Source organism: Xiphophorus maculatus, chromosome 9 (genome assembly GCF_002775205.1).
Source record: "Xiphophorus maculatus strain JP 163 A chromosome 9, X_maculatus-5.0-male, whole genome shotgun sequence".
Taxonomy (NCBI): Eukaryota; Metazoa; Chordata; class Actinopteri; order Cyprinodontiformes; family Poeciliidae; genus Xiphophorus; species Xiphophorus maculatus.
In genome coordinates this window covers 21,549,184-21,575,998 of record NC_036451.1, presented here as the reverse complement: position 1 = coordinate 21,575,998, position 26,815 = coordinate 21,549,184, and the positions used below count along the sequence as shown (strand labels likewise).

Here is a 26,815-nt window from a genome sequence, read left to right as displayed (position 1 = left end):
AATCTCATGCTACACTATGCAGTTGTTCTGTCTGCGCTGATGAAGACTCTCTTATTTTGTCCTGACCAATCCTTGAAATGATGCCAACAAAAGTGAGGATTAGTCGATTAAGATTTTGATCATTCTAACAGACTTAAGAGTGTCTGTCATGTTTTCACAACTGGACTCTGGAGCAGGCAGCATGTGAAAAAATTATTTCTGAAAAGAAGACTATCAAGGGGAAAACTGTTCTGGGTCCACAGTGGACAAGAAAGGTAAGTGGTTAAACTGGATTTGCAGAAAGGCAAACGTAAGCTGAGCTGAGAATGTGCGAGTTTTACTGATGGCGATGAAGAGCGAGTCTGGCGAAAAGATGAGTATACTCTATTTGTATATTCTCAGTAAAGAAACACAAAGCAAGACAACTCAGGTCCAGATTACCTCTGATTCCCTGTGAAGTCGCTTTGATCCAGCCGACTCTACATCAGTTCTTCTAAGTGACGATTATTTCAAGTCTTTGAGGTTAGTCAGTGAACCACAAATCACCCAGAAAACTCTTACTCCTGCTCAGCATCTGGGTGGCACGTTGGACTAACGGGACAATCTTATGTGACAAAAGCAAAGCCATGACCATAGTTCCTGCACATGCCGTTAGCCAGGGAGAACACGGGAAAGACCTCCGGACCTCTGGCTCTGGTAGCGCTCTGCTTCTGAAAGGCTTAGCAACCCGCTCCCACTGTGTGAGGATGGCTTGTCTGGCTCCTGCCCACTGTCCAGGCCCAGTGAGGCGATACTGGTAAGGAGTGCAGGGACCAAAGAAGATCTTTGCCCAGAGGACTGGGTCTGTTAGGAGCAGTCTCCAAAGATGTGGTTTAACACCAATCTGTGAGGAAAAGCTTATTATTATTTGGTTGTCTGTGTCTTAGATGCTGTAAACAACAGAGTGTTAGGACCTACTCACCTCCTCGGCCATGAAATCCAAGTACTGGATGAAATCAACTTGGAGAACAGCTTGTTGAGGGTTAGGGAAGCTTAAAAACCATAAGAAGGAATGTCAGCCAACTTATTTTGGCGTAAAAATCAACTTTGAGTGTGAGAATGATGGCTACCTGGGCAAGTTTAACCTCCTTTCAGTCTCAATGACTTCAAGCATTTTCTGCGTCGATGGGAGACGAGTCAAACCTGAAACATTAAACGTATCATCTTCTTCATCCCAAAATTAATTTACAGTGTTTTGCAATGATATACATAACGCTTGAACTTTTTTAGATTTCTTCTGAAAACCACAAACTTAAATGAAGGATTTTTTATTGGAATTCTATTTGATAGATCAATAATATAAAAGACGTTTTGAACTCTTTACAAATTAACTCAACCTGAGAATGGATTTGGTGGAAAACATTTGGGGACACAAAAAGTGCTGCCAGAATTTATCAGTTGCATTCATCTCTGGGCTTTGACTACACCATTCTAACATGATCGGAATTTGATCAAAGCCCTCGGCTGCAGCTGTGGCTGTATCTGAGGTCTCTGAGGTGTTGAAAGGTGAACCTTCGCCCCGGTCTCAAGTCATTTGCACTTTCTGACAGGTTTGGTAACACTTTATTTGACGGGTTGTGAATAAGACTGTCATAAACATGACATAACACCTGTCATGAACAGGAGTAAGTCTTCATGAATATTTATAACTGTTGTCATAAAGTGTCATTCGGTAAATCATGACACTTTTAATACAAAGTTGACATTATTCAAAATGTCTTCGTTACGACAACTTGACATTAACCAAGAAATCTTGATCTGACATAAATTTGTTATAAAAGTATTACTGATTAAACTTTAAAAATTATGTAGCTTTATGTTATTAAAGCTAAAGTTTAATTATTCACAACCCGTCAAATAAAGTGTTACCACAGGTTTTCTTCCCCGTATTGAGCTCCCATTAACTCTGACCAGTCTGTATGATTCTGTTGGGTAAAAGGTATCCCATCATACCATTAACATGATTCATGTTGGGAGTTATGGGAGAGCGCAGTGTTAGCTCTCTATCACACACAAGTGTTTTCCATTACATGTGTCTACTGTGTTGCCAATCTGTCCATTGTCAGTCCATCACAAGCAACAGAGAGCCAGAAAGCACATATATTCATACCAATGGACAATTTCAAATTGTCTTTTTTTTTTTTTTGGACTGAAGGAAAGAAGTCGGAGGGAGAATCCACACATGCATGCGGAGGAAACGTATGACACATTTTCAGATTTTAATTTTTTTTAATTCTGAAAAACAATTTTACAATTAGGAATTACCTTTTGTGGGTCTGTCACACACAATTATTTTAAAATATATTGACGTTTGTGGGTTTATCGTGTCAAAAGGGCTATGAATACTTTAGTAAGTCACTGTGTGTGTACATATTGTGTCTACCTGAAAACACCTTCACAGCCCAGCGGACCTGCATCTCCACAATCGGCATGATTGGTCCCCTCACTTGGAAAAAACCCATGACGGCCAGCGTGGGTTGTTGAAGAGACGGAGGAAACACTCTTCTGAATTATGACAAAAAAGTAAATAAATTAAGTAATCTTTCATAATATAAAGCACACGCTTTACATCATGTTCTGTGATGTATCTTGTCTGTCCCCCTTAAACAGTGAACCTTTCTCTGCATTGACGTACTTGTATAGCGTCAGCTCACTGTGTGGCCCTTCAGACAGAGCAGAGGGCAAGAACGGGAAGATTCCTTTATATCCTGTACAAAAGACCACAGAGTCAATGTTGTCTTCAACTGTCCCGTCTTCGAATGTAACTCCTGAATCCTTGAAAGCTCGTATGTTGGGCTTTATGACAAGGGCTCCCTGAAGAATTCGACCAGGAAGATCATCATTGACCAGAGGCCTTTTGTCCAGAAGTCTGTGTAATAAATTGCAAAAGAGATGTTTATTGACATTTATTTGCAGGCTGCTGTGCAATAGCGCCTCTAAATTTTTATTTTGTTGTTTCTGTAGTTTTTTCTTTCCTAGATTTCATGTCTGGTGCTTGACCTTGTTTAATATTGTGTATAAGTATTTTTTGGACCTTTCTCTTGATTATTTTTCAGCTGAACTTATACACTATACTGTGAGGGACGTTTGAGATGCCTTTTCACCTATTGACCGGAAAATCTGGTGCAGCGCCCACATTGCCCAGCAGTCTGGTTCTGAATGATTGACCTCGTCGGTTGCAGCGTTAGTGCCAGAGTGGTCTTCAACACTGAACTTAGAGAGGTCCGCCTGGTATAAAATTTTTGTTGCGTGCTACGCTAATTTGTCTGCGTTGAATTCAGCTCCTGTTGTTTTTGAGCAATAGTCAAAACTAGTCGGTTGATTCAAACAGTGATACCTGTGTCTGGGCTTCAGACCGTAGAGTTCATGGTCATATTTCTGGTTCAGTGCTCTCTCTGCTGCCCAGTTGATTAAAGTCTTGGGGAGCAGCTGCAGCAGGAGGATGTTGAACCTGGAGATCAATGTCATATCCACGGGCAGGCCCCTATGGGCCATTCTGCTCATCACCCAGAACCCGTCCCGAACACTGAGAAAGGTCTGAAGAGGGTGGAGAATATTAGATGTTGTTGTCGTCTCTCTTCGATTCTCAAACAACGTGGCAGTTCTCCTGTGTCTGTCCTGTTCTCACCTTTTCTGCAGATCTGCTAATCTCTACCGCAACATCCCCTCCGGAGTTCCCAAAGCCAACAACCACCACCCTTTCACCCCTGAAGGAATCTGCGTCTCTATATTCCCTGCTGTGAAGAAGCCTACCGAGGAATGTTTCGTGTCCTGGAGAAAAACATATGGCAAAACAGCTCAAAGGCAAAGGCTTTTATGATAGTTTAAATTTACTGAAGTAATCTTAATACCTAGAAAATCTGACAGGGGTAAGACCGGATGGGTGTAGTGTCCTGAACACATCAGAACTGCATCAAAGATGTGTATTTCTTCCTCGTTATTTTTGTTCATGGTCACTACGTCCCACTGACCAGACACTGAGAAGTCTGGCCTTTGTGTAACACTCCTCACAGTGGTCTGAAACGTGTGCAGAAACGCAAGCCTTAATGTAGAGATCAATTACCTTTTCATATTAAAAAAAATGGCCACAACAAAACAGGACGGACCTGAAAGCGAATGTGTTGGAGCAGGTGAAAATGCGCAGCGTAGAGCCTGAAGTACTGCAGCAGCTGGGAGTTGTGCATGTAGTTGGGATAGTCGTCAGGCATGGGGAAATCGCTGAAGCACATCATCTCTTTGGAGGTATTCACCACCAGAGAGCGGTAGATGCTGGATCGATCTGGTTCTGGAGACTCCTGCAGGCGCAGAAAAAAATAAAAATAAAATAAAGACGGGAGCTGTTAAAGAAGACCATTACTGTGCCTTGGGCACTTACAAACACAAAAGATTGCATGATTCTGAAGTGGAAGAAAAAAGTGATACATTGAGTTCAATGTTTTTGTCTATGTAAATAAGATGGTTGCATTTATATTTAACTCCCTTTAAAGTGAACCGTTTAGATCAAACTCAGTGCAGCTGACTGCCTTCAGAATCAATTTAACCATCCATTTGTGTGAAAGAAGGTCCTGTGGTAAGACAAGACCAAAATCAAGTCAAAAACTAACACTACACATCAACCTAAACCCAATTCTGAAGTGCCCTTGAACAAGGCAGAGACTTCCACATTTCTCCAGGGGTATTGTTTTGCTGCCAGCCTGATGGCCTGTGAAAATATGTGCTTGAGCATGTACATGGCAATGTGCAGGATGAGGCATTCCAGGAACCTACTGCAAGGAAAGATGCTCTGATTCACAATCTAAAATCTGCAGGAAACATTTATGGTGAAAGCTGATTTAACATTTCTATTGGACTCTCAGACATTGTAGCTGTAAATGGGCCAATTTACTTTTTAATGTTGCATTTAGCATTTGTTCTTATCATTTTTATTTTCTCAACATTCTTCCCTTATTTCAGGTTTATTCACCAGGCCAAAAAGGTCCCTCAGGTTTAGTCTCAGACAGGTGTTCAGCCAAGTACCCGTTGAAGTATGCGAGAGCTCCCTACCAGCACATTTCTTTGGCACCTACTCTGCATGGGAGGTTTTCCAGTTGCTCTTGCAATCTTTTAATTGTTTCTAACGCTTCAATTACAAGTGGCCTAACTCAGGTTTTTTTTGTTCCACATGCAATTGACTTCTATCTCAAGATTCTAGCCTGTTATTTTCTCTGCCATTTTCTTTAAGATGTTATTGTCATCTGGGATAAACACATCAAGCAAATTACATATTTTGTTATTCTTACAGCATAAGGTCTGGCTGCTTTGTAGAAATGGCACAGGTATGATTTTTAGAGCGGGTATCGCTCCACATTACAATATAATCCTCATTGTCAACCACACTGTTCTGCACTTTGCACTGTCACATTATCTGTACTTTGCCATAATTGGACCTGCTGCTACTTCTTTGGATGGTTGAGTGCCTTTAGTTAATTTAGTTGTATATATTGTTATTATTATTATTGTGTGTTTGCTTATTTATACTGTATATATTTGACCTTTTGCACGGGAGCTGCAATGGAAATTTCGTTGAATTCTGTTCAATGACAATAAATGCTATCTATTCTATTCTATCTTCTTTCTCAGTCCTGTGCTCATACCACTTGTCAATTGTACTTACACCCATCCTCTGGCATAATGCCTTGTGCATGCAAGTCCTAACCTTGTTGTGTCTTTCTATGTAGTATTTTAGCGCCAATAATTTGCAACCAGATACTACATAACATATTACTACTAATAGTAATAATAATAATGTTAATATTATAAATACTGCATGATACACATAAAGTAATTGAAAGAAGTTGCTTTTGTTATTTTGTTTTTGTTAAATCACCAACTATATACAGTAGATACATATGATACAGTATAATAAAAAAAAAAATGAAAGGACACATTAATCACAGAGCAGCATTCTTGTAGCAGGTCAGTTACCATCGCAACAGGTTTGAACACACTTGAGACGAGAGAGGGAGGAAGACAGAGACAGGAAAACAGGCCTGAGCATCAAAAAGTGAACCAGAAGGAAAAATCAACATGGTCAAAGTCAAAAAGAGAAAAAGAGGATTGGGACAGCACAGGCAGTGATCTTGTTTAACACATGATATATGTGGTCGTCATAACACAAATTGTATATTGTCCTAAATGGTTTCTGTAGCGGAGCTGCACTCTTTTGTTTCCATGTTCTTTTTCACATCAAGCTCAATCTATTTTATTCTCTGAAGGGCATCATGAAAGTAACATTGTTTGCAAAGGATCCTTGCTTGGACTGTGACTGCATAGCAATAACATCTAAATCATAGCTCCAGTCGTTACTATTAATATGGTTAGTGAGGTATTCCAGTTCTTTACCTTTAGCCTTTAAGGCCCCACTGCACACAGCATGTGGCAATGCTGCAATGTTTATGTTAATTATGTTACCTGAGAAATTCAGGTTCAACTCAGTTAATATAATTTGCGCCATTTGCAAATGCCATCTCAAAGTATTTAACAAAAAAAAAAAATCAATTCAATCCAATCATTCTCATTTCAATTGATTTTGGTTATCAAACAATTCAGTTAATTATTCAACATAGTTAAAAAAATAAACTTCTATCTAAAAAAACCCGAGCAGATTGCACTGAGTCATTGACTTGCAATATTCACTCCTGGATGATAATGTACAATGGAAAATTGCTTCTGTTGTTTTTTACCTTACAGCAATCCCTCATACAAACTGAGCATGCATGTAGTGACAGTGGAGAGGAAAAACTCCCCTCTTTCAGGAAGAAACCTCCAACAGAACCTGGTTCAATTCAAAGTACGTAGCACATGCATAAAAATACAGAATCCCTGATCCAGGAATACTTTCTATGTTATTGAAAAGGAAGAAGTTAATGGCATTAGTAGCTCCTTTAGCATCTTCATTTGAAGAGAAACATTAACAGGTAAGCTCTAAGCCAGTTTTAATGGCAGTAGGATGAAAGAGAACACATAAAGTTAGTCACAACAAAAGCTCAGCTAGTGATTTTGTCTAGGAGAGAACTAAGATCAACTTCATCATCTATCAAGAGAGAATGTTAAGTTGTTGGCAGCAGTAGCTCAGCCAATGCCCAGCCTCCAGGAATGTGTCACAGCTAAACAGAATGATAAATCATGTTTGGCTTATATGAAAAGTAAAAAACAGAGTGAACAAATCACGCATGTACATGACACAGTTAGTTAAAGAGCTGCAAGTGTGATTTTGCCTGCATGGATGCACACAAGCAGGCCGTCGATGATGGATGACCTCAAGTTTTGGATAAACCTTTTTGCATCGGTCTGCTTTCCTAAAACGGCAACGTTTCGTAGTCAATTTACTGAGTTTATTTATACAGAGCTGGTTTACAACAAGACATATCAAAACAAACATTTCTATTTCATATAGAAACAAATTTTTCAAATCAATCTAGCTGTAAAGACAGGTTACATACATTCCAATTCAATCCCAGTTGTATTACAATTAAGTTAGTTTGTAATGCCAGCTGGCTCAAATTTAATTGGTCAAGCAACGATTAAGTATGTCATAAGAAAAAAAAATGATGGCATCACACTGTCAATTGTACATCATTCATTCTAAGGCACGTGCAAAGTATGTAACAGGATGTATTGCAAATGAGAAATAGCCTACATATAGATTTGACGGAAGTTGATGTTTCAGAAAATTTTTAACTTCACATTTGAATCTACCTTTAATGGGGCGTCAGATAAACCAACATGAGTAAAAGATAGGAAAAAGCAGGCAGCTCTTGGCTCATATGGCTCACAAAAAACATTGTACGTTAACATTATTGCTCTCTTAGTGAAGTGATGCAAATTTTATTAATTTGCTTATTCATGTATTTATCTCTTTATTATGTAGAAGACAAGAAGCAGAGTCACGATAAAACTTAAAGCAACAACTGTGAAACACTATGGAAAAAAAAACTGTCAAACAGAAGAAGTTATGGCCTGAATAGTCTGCATCTGTGTGTCTTTTTTTAGAAAACTTTTCAGCATAGGTAATACAACTTGGTATAAGTTGGTATAGGTATAGAACTTGCTGCTGGTCCTCTCTGAAGTCTCAGCCCTCTTTGTTTGCTGGGATCAGAAGCTTTTTTCTGCTTCCTAATTCCTCAAAAAGCATGTGGTGATACATATATACGTTTTGCCTTCTTTGATTTTTGTTTCCATTCAATTTAAATAAAATGTCTCAAGATAATTGGGGCCTGCCCATAGCAATGCATAAGGAGAGCAGTGACTGACTTGAGAAGGGACAAGGGAGCACTGGGACCACCAGGGGGCGATGAGGGAGGACTGGGAGACACGACATAAAAATGAATGACAGGAGTTTGAACCTCCCGTAGTTCTAAGAGCGGTTGTTTGGATCCCGGCAGAGCTTTTTACCGTGTGCGGTTCTGGTGGGTCGTCGGTTTATGAGCTTCTTTGATGTTTGCCGAACTAGTCCATACATTTATGCAAAACTGTAAGCTTGAATACAATAACTTAAACTTACTACCTGTCTCTTGGTGTTTTATTCACACTCGGGCTCCTCAGCCGAACCTTTCTGACTGCCTATTACCATATTTGTAGTCAGGCGCCTAGCCTTAGTTAGCAATACATGTGACTTTATCCACAACAACATAGAAGCACAATTTATGCTGTTATGGGAAGATTCTTACTTGGCCTCACTAGAAGCTCAACAATTCAGAGTTTCTGATAAATCCTTTATTGTCACTAGCTAAATATCATATTCACTGTTCCAGGTAGGGGAAGCCATGCCTTGCTGCATTTTACCATGAAGTTAAGTTTTATATCCCGACTATCAAAGACAAAAAATAGATATTAAAACAATTGAAATCTGTATTGCTTTGAATGTACAGTTGGGAACCGAAGCCCTTTAGCGTTTTCTTTTTCTTGAACATGTTTATCTGTATTTGTTTATTCTTGAGGCAGAACAAATGTTTCTCTCTGTCGTCATACAGTGTTAATAAAGTTTTTTTTTTTTAAAAAACATCCCCCTTTTCCCCCACACCCAACAGACTTCTTGTGGCTATGATGTCAAACTGTGATGTCACACATCCTGTTTGTGACATCACTGGTGACTGTCTTTGTATTCCCAGATTCCACAGAGAAATTCATTTGCAGTTTAAGGTTCGAACGAGAAAGAAACAATGGCGGAGAAAGATTTCATATTAAGAAAGTTAGAGAGTCTCTCAGAGAACCAGGTGAAGCTGAACAGGGAAAATGAACAGCTTCAGAAAATAGAACAGCTTCTGAAGAGGAAACTGGAGAGACTGAACAGGACTGATGACCCAGCAAATTGGCATGCAGAAAATAACCTACTCATACGTTCGAATCAGTTTTATAAAAAACAAATTGTTAAAATTAATTTGGAATTGGAGGAAGCGAGGACAACAATTAAAGGAATGCAAAATGATTATTGCAACATGCAACAATTGAAATTAAAACTAGAACGGAAGCGGGCCACGGCAAAAATTGATGCGGAAAATGCTTTAAAAGAAAAGACTGAAAGACTGCTCTGGGTTACTAGGGAGAACGAGGAATTGAATAAGCAGATCGTGTCTTTAAAAATCAAGATAGACAGAATGGAATCCAGGGTGGAAAAAAACAAGATTGAGCCACAAATTGATCAACCCCAGGAGGAAGAAACACCAAAACCGAATATATTCCAGAGAGTTGGGCGTGTTTTTGTTGACATATATAATTCGGGAACGCTGAGGAACTGGGTGCCACCCTGGATTTTTTAATTACTGACAAAAATTTCAGGTCACTGGAAGTAAGTATGGGGTTAGCAACAGTAGAGAGGGGAGCTTGGGGGGTTGCTGGTACCAAGATGTTTGGGGATAGCGACAGCAGAGAGGGGAGCTTGGGGGGTTGCTGGTACCAGGATGTTTGGGGATAGCGCCAGCAGAGTGGGGAGCTTGGGGGGTTGCTGGTACCAGGATGTTTGGGGATAGCGCCAGCAGAGAGGGGAGCTTGGGGGGTTGCTGGTACCAGGATGTTTGGGGATAGCGACAGCAGAGAGGGGAGCTTGGGGGGTTGCTGGTACCAGGATGTTTGGGGATAGCGACAGCAGAGAGGGGAGCTTGGGGGGTTGCTGGTACCAGGATGTTTGGGGATAGCGCCAGCAGAGAGGGGAGCTTGGGGGGTTGCTGGTACCAGGATGTTTGGGGATAGCGACAGCAGAGAAGGGAGCTTGGGGGGTTGCTGGTACCAGGATGTTTGGGGATAGCGACAGCAGAGAGGGTAGCTTGGGGGGTTGCTGGTACCAGGATGTTTGGGGATAGCGCCAGCAGAGAGGGGATCTTGGGGGGTTGCTGGTACCAGGATGTTTGGGGTTAGCGACAGCAGAGAGGGGAGCTTGGGGGGTTGCTGGTACCAGGATGTTTGGGGATAGCGACAGCAGAGAGGGGAGCTTGGGGGGTTGCTGGTACCAAGATGTTTGGGGATAGCGACAGCAGAGAGGGGAGCTTGGGGGGTTGCTGGTACCAGGATGTTTGGGGTTAGCGAAAGCAGAGAGGGGAGCTTGGGGGGTTGCTGGTACCAGGATGTTTGGGGATAGCGACAGCAGAGAGGGGAGCTTGGGGGGTTGCTGGTACCAGGATGTTTGGGGATAGCGACAGCAGAGAGGGGAGCTTGGGGGGTTGCTGGTACCAGGATGTTTGGGGTTAGCGAAAGCAGAGAGGGGAACTATCATTGTTTCCTCAAGAAATGCTTTACAAATGTCACAGTTAAGACTTTTAAGACATGCATATTAAATGTGCATCTATTTACATGAAGTATTTAAAATAAGTTATGCTTTATGATATTTTCTTTGCAGAAAAGACAATAGAACAATAGTTAATTGAGAACTTTCTAAGCTCTTCTGGATGCAGATCAGAGCATGTTTACTTAGGGAATATTAGAGCAGTTTACCATATATTTATTTCTCTGTTTTCTTAATTAACTAAGTGGGAGGAGACATTAGAGAAGGAAAAGTGGAAAATACAGAATTATTAAAGTAGAAGTTTAAAGCATACCGTTGTCTTTCCCATTCACCCAGATTCCTTAGATCAGGGGATCAGGGGTCACCAACCTTTTAGAGACTGGTAATCATAAAACATTTGAAAACTATAAACATTGTGTTGTAATCATATATATTTATATATGATTACATGCTGCCTGATCATGTTAATGTTAGGGACTACTGATAGTAGTTATCAGTAATAATTTACCATGGCAGCTATGGCTAATTGCTATTATGTGATCAGAAGTTCTTAGTTCAGAGTTTTGAGTTTGATTCCCTTTTGGAGCTTTTCTGTGTGATTCTAAATTGCCCACAAGTGACTGAGAGTTTGGATTGTTGCAGCAGCAGCTGTACAGCTGGATGCACTGAGAGATTTTCCTTTAAATTAAAAAAAGAAAAGTTATTGTATTTCTATTATCCAACCCTGTTTACTATTAACAAAATTATGGAGAAGAAAAAGTACTTTTGTGCCAAAACATCTTATACACTGCTCAAAAAAATAAAGGGAACACTCAAATAACACATCCTAGATCTGAATGAAAGAAATATTCTCATTGAATACTTTGTTCTGTACAAAGTTGAATGTGCTGACAACAAAATCACACAAAAATCATCAATGGAAATCAAATTTATTAACCAATGGAGGCCTGGATTTGGAGCCACAAAATTAAAATTAAAGTGAAATAACACTACACGCTGATCCAACTTTAATGTAATGTCCTTAAAACAAGTCAAAATGAGGCTCAGTATTGTGTGTGGCCTCCACGTGCCTGTATGACCTCCCTACAACGCCTGGGCATGCTCCTGATGAGGTGGCGGATGGTCTCCTGAGGGATCTCCTCCCAGACCTGGACTAAAGCATCCGCCAACTCCTGGACAGTCTGTGGTGCAACGTGACGTTGGTGGATGGAGCGAGACATGATGTCCCAGATGTGCTCAATCGGATTCAGGTCTGGGGAACGGGCTGGCCAGTCCATAGGTTCAATGCCTTCATCTTGCAGGAACTGCTGACACACTCCAGCCACATGAGGTCTAGCATTGTCCTGCATTAGGAGGAACCCAGGGCCAACCGCACCAGCATATGGTCTCACAAGGGGTCTGAGGATCTCATCTCGGTACCTAATGGCAGTCAGGCTACCTCTGGCGAGCACATGGAGGGCTGTGCGGCCCTCCAAAGAAATGCCACCCCACACCATTACTGACCCACTGCCAAACCGGTCATGCTGAAGGATGTTGCAGGCAGCAGACCGCTCTCCACGGCGTCTCCAGACTCTGTCACATGTGCTCAGTGTGAACCTGCTTTCATCTGTGAAGAGCACAAGGCGCCAGTGGCGAATTTGCCAATCCTGGTGTTCTCTGGCAAATGCCAAACGTCCTGCACGGTGTTGGGCTGTGAGCACAACCCCCATCTGTGGACGTCAGGCCCTCATACCATCCTCATGGAGTCGGTTTCTAACCGTTTGTGCAGACACATGCACATTTGTGGCCTGCTGGAGGTCATTTTGCAGGGCTCTGGCAGTGCTCCTCCTGTTCCTTCTTGCACAAAGGCGGAGGTAGTGGTCCTGCTGCTGGGTTGTTGCCCTCCTACAGCCTCCTCCACGTCTCCTGGTGTACTGGCCTGTCTCCTGGTAGCGACTCCAGCCTCTGGACACTACCTGACAGACACAGCAAACCTTCTTGCCACAGCTCGCATTGATGTGCCATCCTGGATGAACTGCACTACCTGAGCCACTTGTGTGGGTTGTGGAGTCAGTCTCATGCTACCACGAGTGTGAAAGCACCACCAACATTCAAAACTGACCAAAACATCAGCCAGACAGCATAGGTACTGAGAAGTGGTCTGTGGTCCCAACTGCAGAACCACTCCTTTATTGAGTGTGTCTTGCTAATTGCCAATAATTTCCACCTGTTGTCTATTCCATTTGCACAATAGCAGGTGAAATTGATTGTCAATCAGTGTTGCTTCCTAAGTGGACAGTTTGATTTCACAGAAGTTTGATTTACTTGGAGTTATATTGTGTTGTTTAAGTGTTCCCTCTATTTTTTTGAGCAGTGTATGTAGCGCACATCAGTGTGAGTCTGTGGGGGTCAAATGGCACCCAAAGCCTAAATCTTATTGGTCAGTTTGCTTTTTCTGTGAGCTAAAAATGATGAGTGGAGTTTGAACCTCCCGTAGTTCTAAGATCCCACCAATCCTCCTCTTTCCGTGGATCTCACTGCTTCGCTTCAATGTCTTTATTATTTAGCATCGTTTGTGTAAAAAACAAAAAAAAAAGGGTGCACTGCTTTAGTGGTTTAGTTTTGTGCCGATTTTTGCGCGTTGGAGAGGTGGTTGTGCTCCTGCAGGTCAGGTGCAGTGATAGTTTTGTACCTTCCAATCTGTCAGACATTTTTTTTCGACATCTGCTTGTGTCAGCCCGCAGGTGACCCGTCAGCTGTTCAGTTCGCAAAATCACAAAAAAGCTAATAAACCGACAACCCGCCAGAACCGCGCACTGTAAAAAGCTCAAGCAGAACCTGAGGTTCAAATGATGAGTGGTTCAAACTCCAGTCATCATTTTTAGCTCACAGAAAAAGAAAATTGACTTATAAGATTTAGGCTTCGGCGTTCCCCACCTCACCAACTTAAAACTCTGAACTAAAAACGTCTGACCACAATATAGCAATTAACCATAGCTGTCCTTACTGATAACTATTGTGCATAGTCCCTAACATTAATATGCTCAGGCAGCATGTAATCATATTTACTTAAATGAATTTTTGTTGTAAAGAAAATTTATGTCTGTATCAAACAAGTAGCCCTTCGTGTTACTCTGAACCTGTGAAGTAGCCCCCAGTCTCAAAAAGGTTGGTGACCCCTGGTCTAAAAATAGCCAGACTTACCATGATTTTATGTAAAAAGAAATCAACTGTTAAGTACTATTTTTTTTTAAATGGTTTCCACTGGTATTTTAACCATTTTCTTTCTTTCCAACAAGAATCCAAACAAGTGTTTGTAGTTGGAAGTTCTCTTTTCCATGACATCATCTTCATTCCAAATTTCTAAAATCTTCAACATTTCAAGGTTAGAAAATTTGCATCCCTAACCTTCTTGAAAACACTGACTTGCAAAGCAAGTCAGTCACTGCCTCCATGCATTGCATGGCAGGCACCTATTGTTCCACACCCAATAGAACGTCTCTTTATTGGGGCCTAATATTAGCCTGCATTATCTTGTTATTTCAGGTTAAGGCACTGGCTTGCGCAGATAGTGCCTATCTATTAGCTTTAGCCTTTAACCTAATGCTAATAGATAGGACTACAAAAACGCCATATCTCTAGTTCTAACACTCAATTAAAAGCAATTAAGAGCTGCCATTTAGAACTACTGGCTGTTTTGCCAGTAAATAACTCATTTAACCCAAACAACAATTCTATATGAAGCTTACTGAAAATTTCAAGATAAAAGCCTCAATATCCCTCTGAGGATAGTCACAGATTGACTTCCAATTTCTGAGCTCAGCGCACACCATCTTTCTCTCATCGCTGTTATTACTGCGAGTGAGGTAGAGAATATGAATCGTGGTACTATCGGAGACGACAAATAGCCCTCTCAGATGCTTCAAACGGTTTTCAAGTACGTATCACGGTTCGCGAACGGGAAGGAGTTGTTAGGACTGCTTTTTTCAGTCAAACTGGCTGGCTCAAAGAAATAGAATTCTGTCAGCCCTGAGTGTCTGACAGACATGCTTCATTACCATAGCAACAGAACAAAGAACAGGACAGAGCAGTGCAGCTGATTAGGACTACAAAAACGCATCACTGTAGTTCTAACTATGGCAGAACATGCAGGTTAGAACTACAACATGGCAGAACTGTCAGTTACTACAGAGGAGGAATGAGTCTGCCTTTAGAACTACTTGTGTTTTGGGCATTTTATAGCTGATTTTAACCAACCATTGCTACACACAGGGTTAGTGTGGCAATTTTAAATTAATCTTAATAAAAATGTCCAAATAAAAGCCTTGACAGTTTTTACATCAGGTAATTGCTCTTTCGGGCATTATATAACTGATTTAACCCAATCACGGTTACTCATGGGATTAGTTTGGACATTTAAAATGAAGCTTACTGAACATTTCAAAATAAAAGCCTGAATATTCCTCTCAGGTCTTTCAGAAAAACTAACTACTTCAAACTATTATAATTCTGTCTCTCCCTGTCTGCTTCATCACGCGACAGCTGAGCTGCTCTTTAGAACTACAATGACTCAAGGTTAGGACTACAACATGGCGGAACTGTCAGTTACTACAGAGGAGGAATGAGCTGGCCTTTAGAACTACTTGTGTTTTGGGCATTTTATAGCTGATTTTACCCAACCATTGTTACACATGGGATTAGTGTGGCCATTTAAAATGAAGCTTACTAAAAAATTCAAAATAAAAGCATTGACAATTTTTACATCAGGTAATTGCTCTTTTGGGCATTATCGAAACGATTTAACCCAATCACTGTTACTCATGGGATTAGTTTGGACATTTAAAATGAAGCTTACTTAAAATTTCAAAATAAAAGCCTTAATACTTCCCTCTGGTTAGTGCACCGCCATAGGCGGTGCAATAATTTTAGGCTGTATCATCTTTCTCTCTTAGGTTAGTGCGCTGCCTTTCATAGCAAAGCAGTACATTAACATTAGCACAAACATTAGCACTTCACTGCCCTCCACTAGTGCACTGCCATAGGCGGTGCAATAATATTACCTTGCATTATCTTTTTCTCTCAGGTCAGATCACTGTCTTGCGCAGTAGCTAATCTTAGCATTGATGCTAATTTTTAGCATCCGAACACTGGGTTCAAACCGACGGGCACACTTTGGCAGGCCACGGTTAAATTTCTTCAGGAATTTTCTAGTTCTTTAAATAAAATTGTCTACTCTTAATGGGTTTTTGCTTTAGTGCAACAAACATGTAATCATCACACCTATCAAATTGTTTTCAGCATTTTGTGTTTTTTTTCTTACACGTTGCATAATAATATCTTCTCTCAGTAAAATGGTAAGTGTTGCTATAGAAACACCAGGATGAAAGCATCCTCCCTGGTAACTACACAAATTTTTATTTCTCTGTGTGAGATGGCAAAAGGGGTTTCACTCTTTGTGTTCTTTTTCTTTCTTTTCTGTCTTCACACTTTGAGATAAAACTTTTTTCTCTGTTTTTCCTCTTTATGTTCCACTTCTGCTCTATTTTCTTTGTCAGTCTCCCCTTCTTTTCTTTCTCAGAAGGTACCAAATGTTGTGTTTGAGATTGATTGAATTAGAGTGCATTTGCCCATAACTGACATGGTTTTGTGTAATGTCAGGACCAAGATGAACAACTTATTAGTAATGCGCAGCTATATCTGCTTCCCACAGATGCGTATTGATGTGATGATAGACCAGATGTCATAATAGAGAAAATATTTCTAGGCTTTCCTACTTTGAAAATTAGTCTCCAACATGGAGTTAACTGAGGATCCTTATGGGTGAAAGCTCTGCAGAGTTTAAAAGAGCGGTATTATGTGATTCCAGGCACATAGTGCAATTTTATTGCACAATAAATTAACCATTTTACCATCTAGGGGTGCACCCATTTATCGGCCAGCCGATTTCCTTAATTTTGGGAGATCGGTGATTGACCGATTTTTACATATGTAGCCGATCTTATCCACCGATCTTATCTAGCTTGGCAAAGGCCTAAGAATCAACCACTGTCCTCATTTGCTCTCCAGTAAGAAAGGTTTGACTGACAGACCGGCCCACCGACTTATGTCTGGACGTTTACAATTATCAACAGTGACCTCACTGTTGCCAACTCAACAGCATTTCAGACAAAAAATAGAATTGGAATCAGCCAATATCGGAATCGGCAGGTTAAGCTTTTTAAAAGATTGGTAATTGGCCATCAGCCAGAAAACTGCAATCGGTGCACCCAGTGGTTGTATGTATCGAAACAAAGAAATTTGACTTTGCAGTTTGACGCCTTGTCTCTTTAAGAAGCTCCTTCTCTTTCTGACACCCAGCCTTCAGCATTACATTAATGCTGCTCAGACCACAGGGGCCGGCGCCCATCACTGCCACCTTCTGGTGGAAGAAGCGATGCTCGCAGCAGAGGGAATCCTGACCAGCTAGACCAGATTAAACTGCAGGAGAAACAAGACAGGGAGAGAAAAAAGTCAGGGAATGTGGTCTGATTTTTAATTCTGTTCATTTGAATGATGTGTAGCTTTAATTTGTCTGTGCAGGAGGTTCAGTTGCTTTAATGACTTGGCTGGTCCTGTTTTGTCATTAAAGACCACAAATCAGTGTTGGAAGGAAGATTTGGATCAAATAAATACATTTGAAAATATTGAGACATGTGAAAATGTGGTCTTGTGCACCTGTTAATTTAAGACTTTCTCACATTCAGCCTTTGAGTTTGTTGATGACGACAACAAGAGATTAATCCTCCCTCCCTTTAATTAATGTAGTCACAAAAAAATAAATCTTTGTATTTGTTTCCATCCACATTATGAAAGTTGAAAAAGAAACATGCAACACGCTAATAGATGGGAGAGAACAACCACTTGTTTCCTTTTGACCACAAGAGGGAGAAAGTAACCAGCAGTCAATATACAACTACATTTATAGAAATGATGTCTATATTTTTTTAAACAACCCACTGAGTTTACAGACAGTCATTAAATTGTCTAACCACACTTTTAAAGTTGCAAAACTTAGAAAGTGATTTGATAACATGGAAACGGAGGCAGTCAGGTGCCCTAGGCGAACAACCATACCGGCGCCTCCGGTCAATCACTCCCCACAGGTTAATCCTGGGTGGTGGTAGAGGACAAAGGTCGTGGGGCGTTGTCCCATGCCCTCGAATGAGAACGCCCTGGGTGGTTGCCTTTATCAGAAAGAGCCACTGCATGGAAAGTTTTAGTTCAGCCTTTTCTAATCACAACATTTTGGAGCTAGACACTATATAAATAAAATCAAGTGTTTAATATCCAACAGGTGATTCTCAGCCTCTTTAAAATAAAGAATCAAACAACAACTGGAGAAAATATCCTCCCTCAAAGGTTAATAAACTCATTTTCACACAAACCATTGAGCTTAAAGTGGCTTTCAGTTCTAACCAGGATCCTCCACTTGGTAAACGTGGCTTCATTGAACTGTCAATTTTCTCCTTACACAGTAGAATCACAGTTCCACTGAAGCATGCTCTTTGTCAAAAATTATAAAATAGTTATATTTCTAGAGGAACATAGTGAATTGTTAAATTTCAGACTCCTGCATAAAACCATTGACATAAACACTGGCAGTCTTTGCTTTACAAACCAAAAATCACAGCGAGAAGTACTGACTGAACTCCCACAGCCCCAAAAACAGATGTAACAGTTTAAGATAATTGTTAGAATGGTTATATTTTAAAGAAACTCTTGGTAAAGCTGCCCTTTGAAAAGTAATTTTATATAGCAACCATCTTAATCCCTTTAATCTTGGACTCAGAATATCCCTACTCTTCTTATGACTTCAATTTTTAATTAAAAAAAAAAAAAAAAAAAAAAAAAAAAAAAAATATATATATATATATATATATATATATATATATATATATATATATATATGTAAGACTTTGTACTTATCTGGTAAGGCACCTGTAACAAAGGAATCGGTGACTATTAATCTTTACAATTAAATAGCGCATCAGAACTAGGTTCAACTCAGGAGGAGCGAGGGAAACAATGTGTTGAACAAAACACATTTATTACACAATTTGACAATAATGAAACAGAACAAAATAGTCAATGTTTCCTTTTGGTAGTCCTAAGTCAAGTCAGTCGAGTTCAAAAGTTTTTCCTTTCTTTTTTTTCAGTTCAATTCAGTTTTCAGATCTGAATGTTATATGGTAGCTACCCGGGTAGTGTTAATATGTGCAATCCCACCGATCAAGTGGAACAGAAGAACGTTATTCTTTGACGTCGTAGTGGACACAATCTCAATCTGCTCTTTTGGATCCTGGCTCGCCGTTCTTCACACGATGTCTCTCAACACAAAAAAAACAACCTGCATATAGCAGAAATGTATTTTACTATTTTGTGATACACCATTCTAAGTCATTTCAGTGAATGTTTATCTTTCACTCCATGTAAATAAAATAATTTACAGCTGCGACAACCAATTTTGTCTTTTAGCTCAACAAAACATCACAACATAATATTCACTGAATTGACATATCTTTTTCTAGCATTCTTCAATTCCGCACAGTGGAATAAATAACTCACTGTCACTAGATACCTCATCAGTATCAGTATTCCAAGAAGAAAAAAAAAGGCGCAATATTAGCAGAATAGCCTTTCAGAGTTAGCCGTAAGCATTGCTAATTTTCATACAAAACATACATTCTTAATCATAAACAAGTATCTCCGATTGTTTTTTTTTCCCTTTCAACATTGAACTGTAAAATGAAATCACAATATAACTTTTAATACATAACAGCAAAATATTAGCTTGTGGCTAATCGATAGCTAACAAAGAAAATTATAGCACAGAACTCACCGGAGATTCGCATCAAAAAAACAAATAAATGTAATATCAAAAACAAAGTTCTCCCGGGTCCGGTTACACAAGAATCGAAAAATCAACCATAGATGAAAACTAGCTCTTGAAAAATATTGAAAATAACACAGAGTTTTGTCAATAAAATGACCACAAAACGTTTCTTCCGGTTTCATCTTCTGGTTATTCTAGTTCATATACTGCGGCATATCAATGTAGTTTTAGACTACTTGAAACCATTTACTGCCACCTATCGACAATGTAGTGTACTACAGGCTATAATTCATATTTGTTAAATTAACATGGGTTACATATATATATATATAAGCTGTGGGAGCTATTTATTCTTTATTTCTTTATCCATTTGAATTTTGTTAGTTTTATTCTTAAATTTCTATTTTTTGTATTATTTACAGAGTAAATGTACAGGTTAATAATTGTTTATTCTATTTATCTTTTGTTTAATTATTTTTCTTATATAATAAGAAAAATAATTCAGACAAGTGGGCCCACTTGTCTGAAGGCCCACTTACTTCAGACAAGTGGGCCTGTCTGAAGTAAGGCCCACCTTACTTCAGACAGGAAGTAGGGTGGGTCAGCCCACTTTCTATGAGTGTAGGGGCCTGGTAAAGGACCAGCAGGCATTTGGGTTTGGGGCTTATGGTTTTTTTTAACCAGAGCAAGAGAGGCAGCATGAGAACAAAGGAAAGTTTGAACTCTGTAATTGTTTGCTGAAATAGGAAAAATAAATCATCCAGAACAATCAACAAGTTAGGACAATGAACCTTCTTTTGCCGGCGTACAAAAAATTTTACCCAAGTGCCTTATAGTGGCTTGATGGGACTTTCATTGGATGTTTGGTTTGGCAAACAATGGCCACTACTACACAAGCTAAATATTTAACGGAGTTGACCAACCTGACCTTTTCTCTCCTGGGAGAAAGTGGTTTAGAAAAGCTGCATGTCCTCCTATTTAACCACTTGGTTGTGTTTCAACTTGCAGAAATGCAGACAGGGCTGCCTGAAGATCAGATTTCATTTCTTGAAGCACAAAAGCAGATCAATCAACAGTGTTTGGCGAGAGAGAGAGAGAGAGGGTACAGTCTAGAGGTCTGCAACTTTCATAATCCAAAGAGTTTCTTCTGCCTCTCTTACAGATAATTTAAGCTTAAATGAATTTAAGCTTCATTTAAATTGAAAAGCAAAATAATAATAATTGCTATTTAAAATTCTTCCTTAGGGTTAGCTGGAAAACTCAGTAAAATTGCTGGCAGATTAAATTCTGGTGTGAAAAGGGAGACAGACAGATCTGACCCCAAGCTGAGAACAATCAGGAGCCTTTAGGAGGTGGTTTTACAGCAGTGTTTCCCAAACCTGCCCTGAACGTTTTAGGTGATGTAAGACATCTGAGATGATTGCAGTTCAGCAAAAACTTGTCAATCAGCCACGAATTGAAATTATAGCAGGGTAACATCTAAAACATGCAGGGCAGATTGCTTTGAAGACCAGAGTTAAGAACCACCGCTTTAGAGATGCTTGTACTCTGAAATGAATGTCAAATGGTTTGTTCACGATAAGTGGTAACCAGGCCTGAGCCTTGTGATGTAAATATTCAGATTCCCACCCCCATCCTTACCTTGTGTCCGCTCTCCTTCCACAGTTTGAGTTTCCGTCATCGTCCATTCCTGGGATCGACCTCTGGTGTCTTCTGCCGTCTTCTGTCAGGTGGCAGCTGACTCCACAAGTGTGTTGGTATTTACACTCGTCCCCAGAAACCTCAGCCTTATGTCAAACTCATTTTCATTTTGGGCCATATTCAAAAACCTGAATGCTCTTAAAGGGCCGGTTTCGCCAGAATGTTTTGATAAAACCCAATAAATAGCTAAAATATCAATAAATTGCTGTTCTTCCCAGATTTGTGATTGTTTTAGTGGTTTTTTTTCAGTCAAAATTGCAGATTTTGTGGTGCCAATTTAGAAATGTTTGTAAGGAATTATGATGTTTGTGCTAATGTATGACGTTAAATGTGACTTCTTATTACTTTCCATATAAATTGCAGACTATAACGTGACATCAAGTGAGGCTGCAGTTACTCAATGTGTGTCTGACCAATTTTGAGAAAATCTACAGTAAATTAGAAAAAGAAATGTGGAGATTTCTTAATTTTGTGTCAATTTTGCAGATTTGTGAAAAACTGGAAGAAGTTATTGATGCAATTTGGAATTTAAAGAGCCACATTAAAAGCTACGGCGGGCCAGATTTGGCCCCCGGGCCTCGAGTTTGACACATGTGTTATGTCAAACTAAAAGAAAGGGCAAGACAAAGAAAATCACACCCTTGTGAAAGTGATACATATTTGTCTTAAATTTCCATTGCTTATGAAGATTTGTTGCTTTAAGTTATTAATTGTCCAACATTGCCTCTTCGTAGCATATATAATTTTCTAGCCGAGAATGACCGTAAATGATTTCTTTGACACGTCAAGACAATGTGCAGCATCACAAATGGAAAGCCCAGATAGCAACATTGTTACAGTATTCATGCAAATGCAATTTAAATGTTGAGGTAATATTAATCTCATGCTACACTATGCAGTTGTTCTGTCTGCGCTGATGAAGACTCTCTTATTTTGTCCTGACCAATCCTTGAAATGATGCCAACAAAAGTGAGGATTAGTCGATTAAGATTTTGATCATTCTAACAGACTTAAGAGTGTCTGTCATGTTTTCACAACTGGACTCTGGAGCAGGCAGCATGTGAAAAAATTATTTCTGAAAAGAAGACTATCAAGGGGAAAACTGTTCTGGGTCCACAGTGGACAAGAAAGGTAAGTGGTTAAACTGGATTTGCAGAAAGGCAAACGTAAGCTGAGCTGAGAATGTGCGAGTTTTACTGATGGCGATGAAGAGCGAGTCTGGCGAAAAGATGAGTATACTCTATTTGTATATTCTCAGTAAAGAAACACAAAGCAAGACAACTCAGGTCCAGATTACCTCTGATTCCCTGTGAAGTCGCTTTGATCCAGCCGACTCTACATCAGTTCTTCTAAGTGACGATTATTTCAAGTCTTTGAGGTTAGTCAGTGAACCACAAATCACCCAGAAAACTCTTACTCCTGCTCAGCATCTGGGTGGCACGTTGGACTAACGGGACAATCTTATGTGACAAAAGCAAAGCCATGACCATAGTTCCTGCACATGCCGTTAGCCAGGGAGAACACGGGAAAGACCTCCGGACCTCTGGCTCTGGTAGCGCTCTGCTTCTGAAAGGCTTAGCAACCCGCTCCCACTGTGTGAGGATGGCTTGTCTGGCTCCTGCCCACTGTCCAGGCCCAGTGAGGCGATACTGGTAAGGAGTGCAGGGACCAAAGAAGATCTTTGCCCAGAGGACTGGGTCTGTTAGGAGCAGTCTCCAAAGATGTGGTTTAACACCAATCTGTGAGGAAAAGCTTATTATTATTTGGTTGTCTGTGTCTTAGATGCTGTAAACAACAGAGTGTTAGGACCTACTCACCTCCTCGGCCATGAAATCCAAGTACTGGATGAAATCAACTTGGAGAACAGCTTGTTGAGGGTTAGGGAAGCTTAAAAACCATAAGAAGGAATGTCAGCCAACTTATTTTGGCGTAAAAATCAACTTTGAGTGTGAGAATGATGGCTACCTGGGCAAGTTTAACCTCCTTTCAGTCTCAATGACTTCAAGCATTTTCTGCGTCGATGGGAGACGAGTCAAACCTGAAACATTAAACGTATCATCTTCTTCATCCCAAAATTAATTTACAGTGTTTTGCAATGATATACATAACGCTTGAACTTTTTAGATTTCTTCTGAAAACCACAAACTTAAATGAAGGATTTTTTATTGGAATTCTATTTGATAGATCAATAATATAAAAGACGTTTTGAACTCTTTACAAATTAACTCAACCTGAGAATGGATTTGGTGGAAAACATTTGGGGACACAAAAAGTGCTGCCAGAATTTATCAGTTGCATTCATCTCTGGGCTTTGACTACACCATTCTAACATGATCGGAATTTGATCAAAGCCCTCGGCTGCAGCTGTGGCTGTATCTGAGGTCTCTGAGGTGTTGAAAGGTGAACCTTCGCCCCGGTCTCAAGTCATTTGCACTTTCTGACAGGTTTGGTAACACTTTATTTGACGGGTTGTGAATAAGACTGTCATAAACATGACATAACACCTGTCATGAACAGGAGTAAGTCTTCATGAATATTTATAACTGTTGTCATAAAGTGTCATTCGGTAAATCATGACACTTTTAATACAAAGTTGACATTATTCAAAATGTCTTCGTTACGACAACTTGACATTAACCAAGAAATCTTGATCTGACATAAATTTGTTATAAAAGTATTACTGATTAAACTTTAAAAATTATGTAGCTTTATGTTATTAAAGCTAAAGTTTAATTATTCACAACCCGTCAAATAAAGTGTTACCACAGGTTTTCTTCCCCGTATTGAGCTCCCATTAACTCTGACCAGTCTGTATGATTCTGTTGGGTAAAAGGTATCCCATCATACCATTAACATGATTCATGTTGGGAGTTATGGGAGAGCGCAGTGTTAGCTCTCTATCACACACAAGTGTTTTCCATTACATGTGTCTACTGTGTTGCCAATCTGTCCATTGTCAGTCCATCACAAGCAACAGAGAGCCAGAAAGCACATATATTCATACCAATGGACAATTTCAAATTGTCTTTTTTTTTTTTTTGGACTGAAGGAAAGAAGTCGGAGGGAGAATCCACACATGCATGCGGAGGAAACGTATGACACATTTTCAGATTTTAATTTTTTTTAATTCTGAAAAACAATTTTACAATTAGGAATTACCTTTTGTGGGTCTGTCACACACAATTATTTTAAAATATATTGACGTTTGTGGGTTTATCGTGTCAAAAGGGCTATGAATACTTTAGTAAGTCACTGTGTGTGTACATATTGTGTCTACCTGAAAACACCTTCACAGCCCAGCGGACCTGCATCTCCACAATCGGCATGATTGGTCCCCTCACTTGGAAAAAACCCATGACGGCCAGCGTGGGTTGTTGAAGAGACGGAGGAAACACTCTTCTGAATTATGACAAAAAAGTAAATAAATTAAGTAATCTTTCATAATATAAAGCACACGCTTTACATCATGTTCTGTGATGTATCTTGTCTGTCCCCCTTAAACAGTGAACCTTTCTCTGCATTGACGTACTTGTATAGCGTCAGCTCACTGTGTGGCCCTTCAGACAGAGCAGAGGGCAAGAACGGGAAGATTCCTTTATATCCTGTACAAAAGACCACAGAGTCAATGTTGTCTTCAACTGTCCCGTCTTCGAATGTAACTCCTGAATCCTTGAAAGCTCGTATGTTGGGCTTTATGACAAGGGCTCCCTGAAGAATTCGACCAGGAAGATCATCATTGACCAGAGGCCTTTTGTCCAGAAGTCTGTGTAATAAATTGCAAAAGAGATGTTTATTGACATTTATTTGCAGGCTGCTGTGCAATAGCGCCTCTAAATTTTTATTTTGTTGTTTCTGTAGTTTTTTCTTTCCTAGATTTCATGTCTGGTGCTTGACCTTGTTTAATATTGTGTATAAGTATTTTTTGGACCTTTCTCTTGATTATTTTTCAGCTGAACTTATACACTATACTGTGAGGGACGTTTGAGATGCCTTTTCACCTATTGACCGGAAAATCTGGTGCAGCGCCCACATTGCCCAGCAGTCTGGTTCTGAATGATTGACCTCGTCGGTTGCAGCGTTAGTGCCAGAGTGGTCTTCAACACTGAACTTAGAGAGGTCCGCCTGGTATAAAATTTTTGTTGCGTGCTACGCTAATTTGTCTGCGTTGAATTCAGCTCCTGTTGTTTTTGAGCAATAGTCAAAACTAGTCGGTTGATTCAAACAGTGATACCTGTGTCTGGGCTTCAGACCGTAGAGTTCATGGTCATATTTCTGGTTCAGTGCTCTCTCTGCTGCCCAGTTGATTAAAGTCTTGGGGAGCAGCTGCAGCAGGAGGATGTTGAACCTGGAGATCAATGTCATATCCACGGGCAGGCCCCTATGGGCCATTCTGCTCATCACCCAGAACCCGTCCCGAACACTGAGAAAGGTCTGAAGAGGGTGGAGAATATTAGATGTTGTTGTCGTCTCTCTTCGATTCTCAAACAACGTGGCAGTTCTCCTGTGTCTGTCCTGTTCTCACCTTTTCTGCAGATCTGCTAATCTCTACCGCAACATCCCCTCCGGAGTTCCCAAAGCCAACAACCACCACCCTTTCACCCCTGAAGGAATCTGCGTCTCTATATTCCCTGCTGTGAAGAAGCCTACCGAGGAATGTTTCGTGTCCTGGAGAAAAACATATGGCAAAACAGCTCAAAGGCAAAGGCTTTTATGATAGTTTAAATTTACTGAAGTAATCTTAATACCTAGAAAATCTGACAGGGGTAAGACCGGATGGGTGTAGTGTCCTGAACACATCAGAACTGCATCAAAGATGTGTATTTCTTCCTCGTTATTTTTGTTCATGGTCACTACGTCCCACTGACCAGACACTGAGAAGTCTGGCCTTTGTGTAACACTCCTCACAGTGGTCTGAAACGTGTGCAGAAACGCAAGCCTTAATGTAGAGATCAATTACCTTTTCATATTAAAAAAAATGGCCACAACAAAACAGGACGGACCTGAAAGCGAATGTGTTGGAGCAGGTGAAAATGCGCAGCGTAGAGCCTGAAGTACTGCAGCAGCTGGGAGTTGTGCATGTAGTTGGGATAGTCGTCAGGCATGGGGAAATCGCTGAAGCACATCATCTCTTTGGAGGTATTCACCACCAGAGAGCGGTAGATGCTGGATCGATCTGGTTCTGGAGACTCCTGCAGGCGCAGAAAAAAATAAAAATAAAATAAAGACGGGAGCTGTTAAAGAAGACCATTACTGTGCCTTGGGCACTTACAAACACAAAAGATTGCATGATTCTGAAGTGGAAGAAAAAAGTGATACATTGAGTTCAATGTTTTTGTCTATGTAAATAAGATGGTTGCATTTATATTTAACTCCCTTTAAAGTGAACCGTTTAGATCAAACTCAGTGCAGCTGACTGCCTTCAGAATCAATTTAACCATCCATTTGTGTGAAAGAAGGTCCTGTGGTAAGACAAGACCAAAATCAAGTCA

The 26,815-nt window shown here is 40.2% G+C and overlaps 2 protein-coding genes and 1 long non-coding RNA gene across 3 annotated transcripts; all 3 read right to left on the bottom strand.

Annotated features, from left to right (window-relative positions):
- Positions 1–243: 243 nt before the first annotated feature.
- LOC111609679 (dimethylaniline monooxygenase [N-oxide-forming] 5-like) lies at positions 244–4,316 on the bottom strand. The gene is made up of 9 exons (XM_023339282.1): positions 4,125–4,316; positions 3,870–4,035; positions 3,647–3,789; positions 3,356–3,555; positions 2,654–2,887; positions 2,402–2,523; positions 1,089–1,161; positions 941–1,010; positions 244–862 (listed from the first exon to the last, which is right to left on the bottom strand). The coding sequence occupies exons 1-9, from the start codon at positions 4,248–4,250 to the stop codon at positions 503–505; spliced, it is 1,494 nt and encodes a 497-aa protein (XP_023195050.1). The 5' UTR covers positions 4,251–4,316; the 3' UTR covers positions 244–502.
- A 14,504-nt stretch (positions 4,317–18,820) lies between these two features.
- LOC111609692 lies at positions 18,821–21,470 on the bottom strand. The gene is made up of 2 exons (XR_002753262.1): positions 21,267–21,470; positions 18,821–19,139 (listed from the first exon to the last, which is right to left on the bottom strand). It is a non-coding gene; the product is annotated as an uncharacterized LOC111609692 (long non-coding RNA).
- Positions 21,471–22,446: 976 nt separating this feature from the next.
- LOC111609680 (dimethylaniline monooxygenase [N-oxide-forming] 5-like) lies at positions 22,447–26,518 on the bottom strand. Its single transcript, XM_023339287.1, has 9 exons — positions 26,327–26,518; positions 26,072–26,237; positions 25,849–25,991; positions 25,558–25,757; positions 24,856–25,089; positions 24,604–24,725; positions 23,292–23,364; positions 23,144–23,213; positions 22,447–23,065 (listed from the first exon to the last, which is right to left on the bottom strand). The coding sequence occupies exons 1-9, from the start codon at positions 26,450–26,452 to the stop codon at positions 22,706–22,708; spliced, it is 1,494 nt and encodes a 497-aa protein (XP_023195055.1). The 5' UTR covers positions 26,453–26,518; the 3' UTR covers positions 22,447–22,705.
- Between the last annotated feature and the right edge of the window lie 297 nt (positions 26,519–26,815).

Excerpts from the sequence above, each read along its gene's own strand:
- LOC111609679 (XM_023339282.1), bottom strand. The coding sequence starts at position 4,250 with ATGATGTGCTTCAGCGATTTCCCCATGCCTGACGACTATCCCAACTAC. Across the intron at positions 3,556-3,646 it reads TTAGCAGATCTGCAGAAAAG|ACCTTTCTCAGTGTTCGGGA; the intron begins GTGAGAACAGGA and ends CACCCTCTTCAG. Across the intron at positions 1,162-2,401 it reads GGCTGTGAAGGTGTTTTCAG|GTTTGACTCGTCTCCCATCG; the intron begins GTAGACACAATA and ends TTAATGTTTCAG.
- LOC111609680 (XM_023339287.1), bottom strand. The coding sequence starts at position 26,452 with ATGATGTGCTTCAGCGATTTCCCCATGCCTGACGACTATCCCAACTAC. Across the intron at positions 25,758-25,848 it reads TTAGCAGATCTGCAGAAAAG|ACCTTTCTCAGTGTTCGGGA; the intron begins GTGAGAACAGGA and ends CACCCTCTTCAG. Across the intron at positions 23,214-23,291 it reads AGGAGGTTAAACTTGCCCAG|CTTCCCTAACCCTCAACAAG; the intron begins GTAGCCATCATT and ends ATGGTTTTTAAG.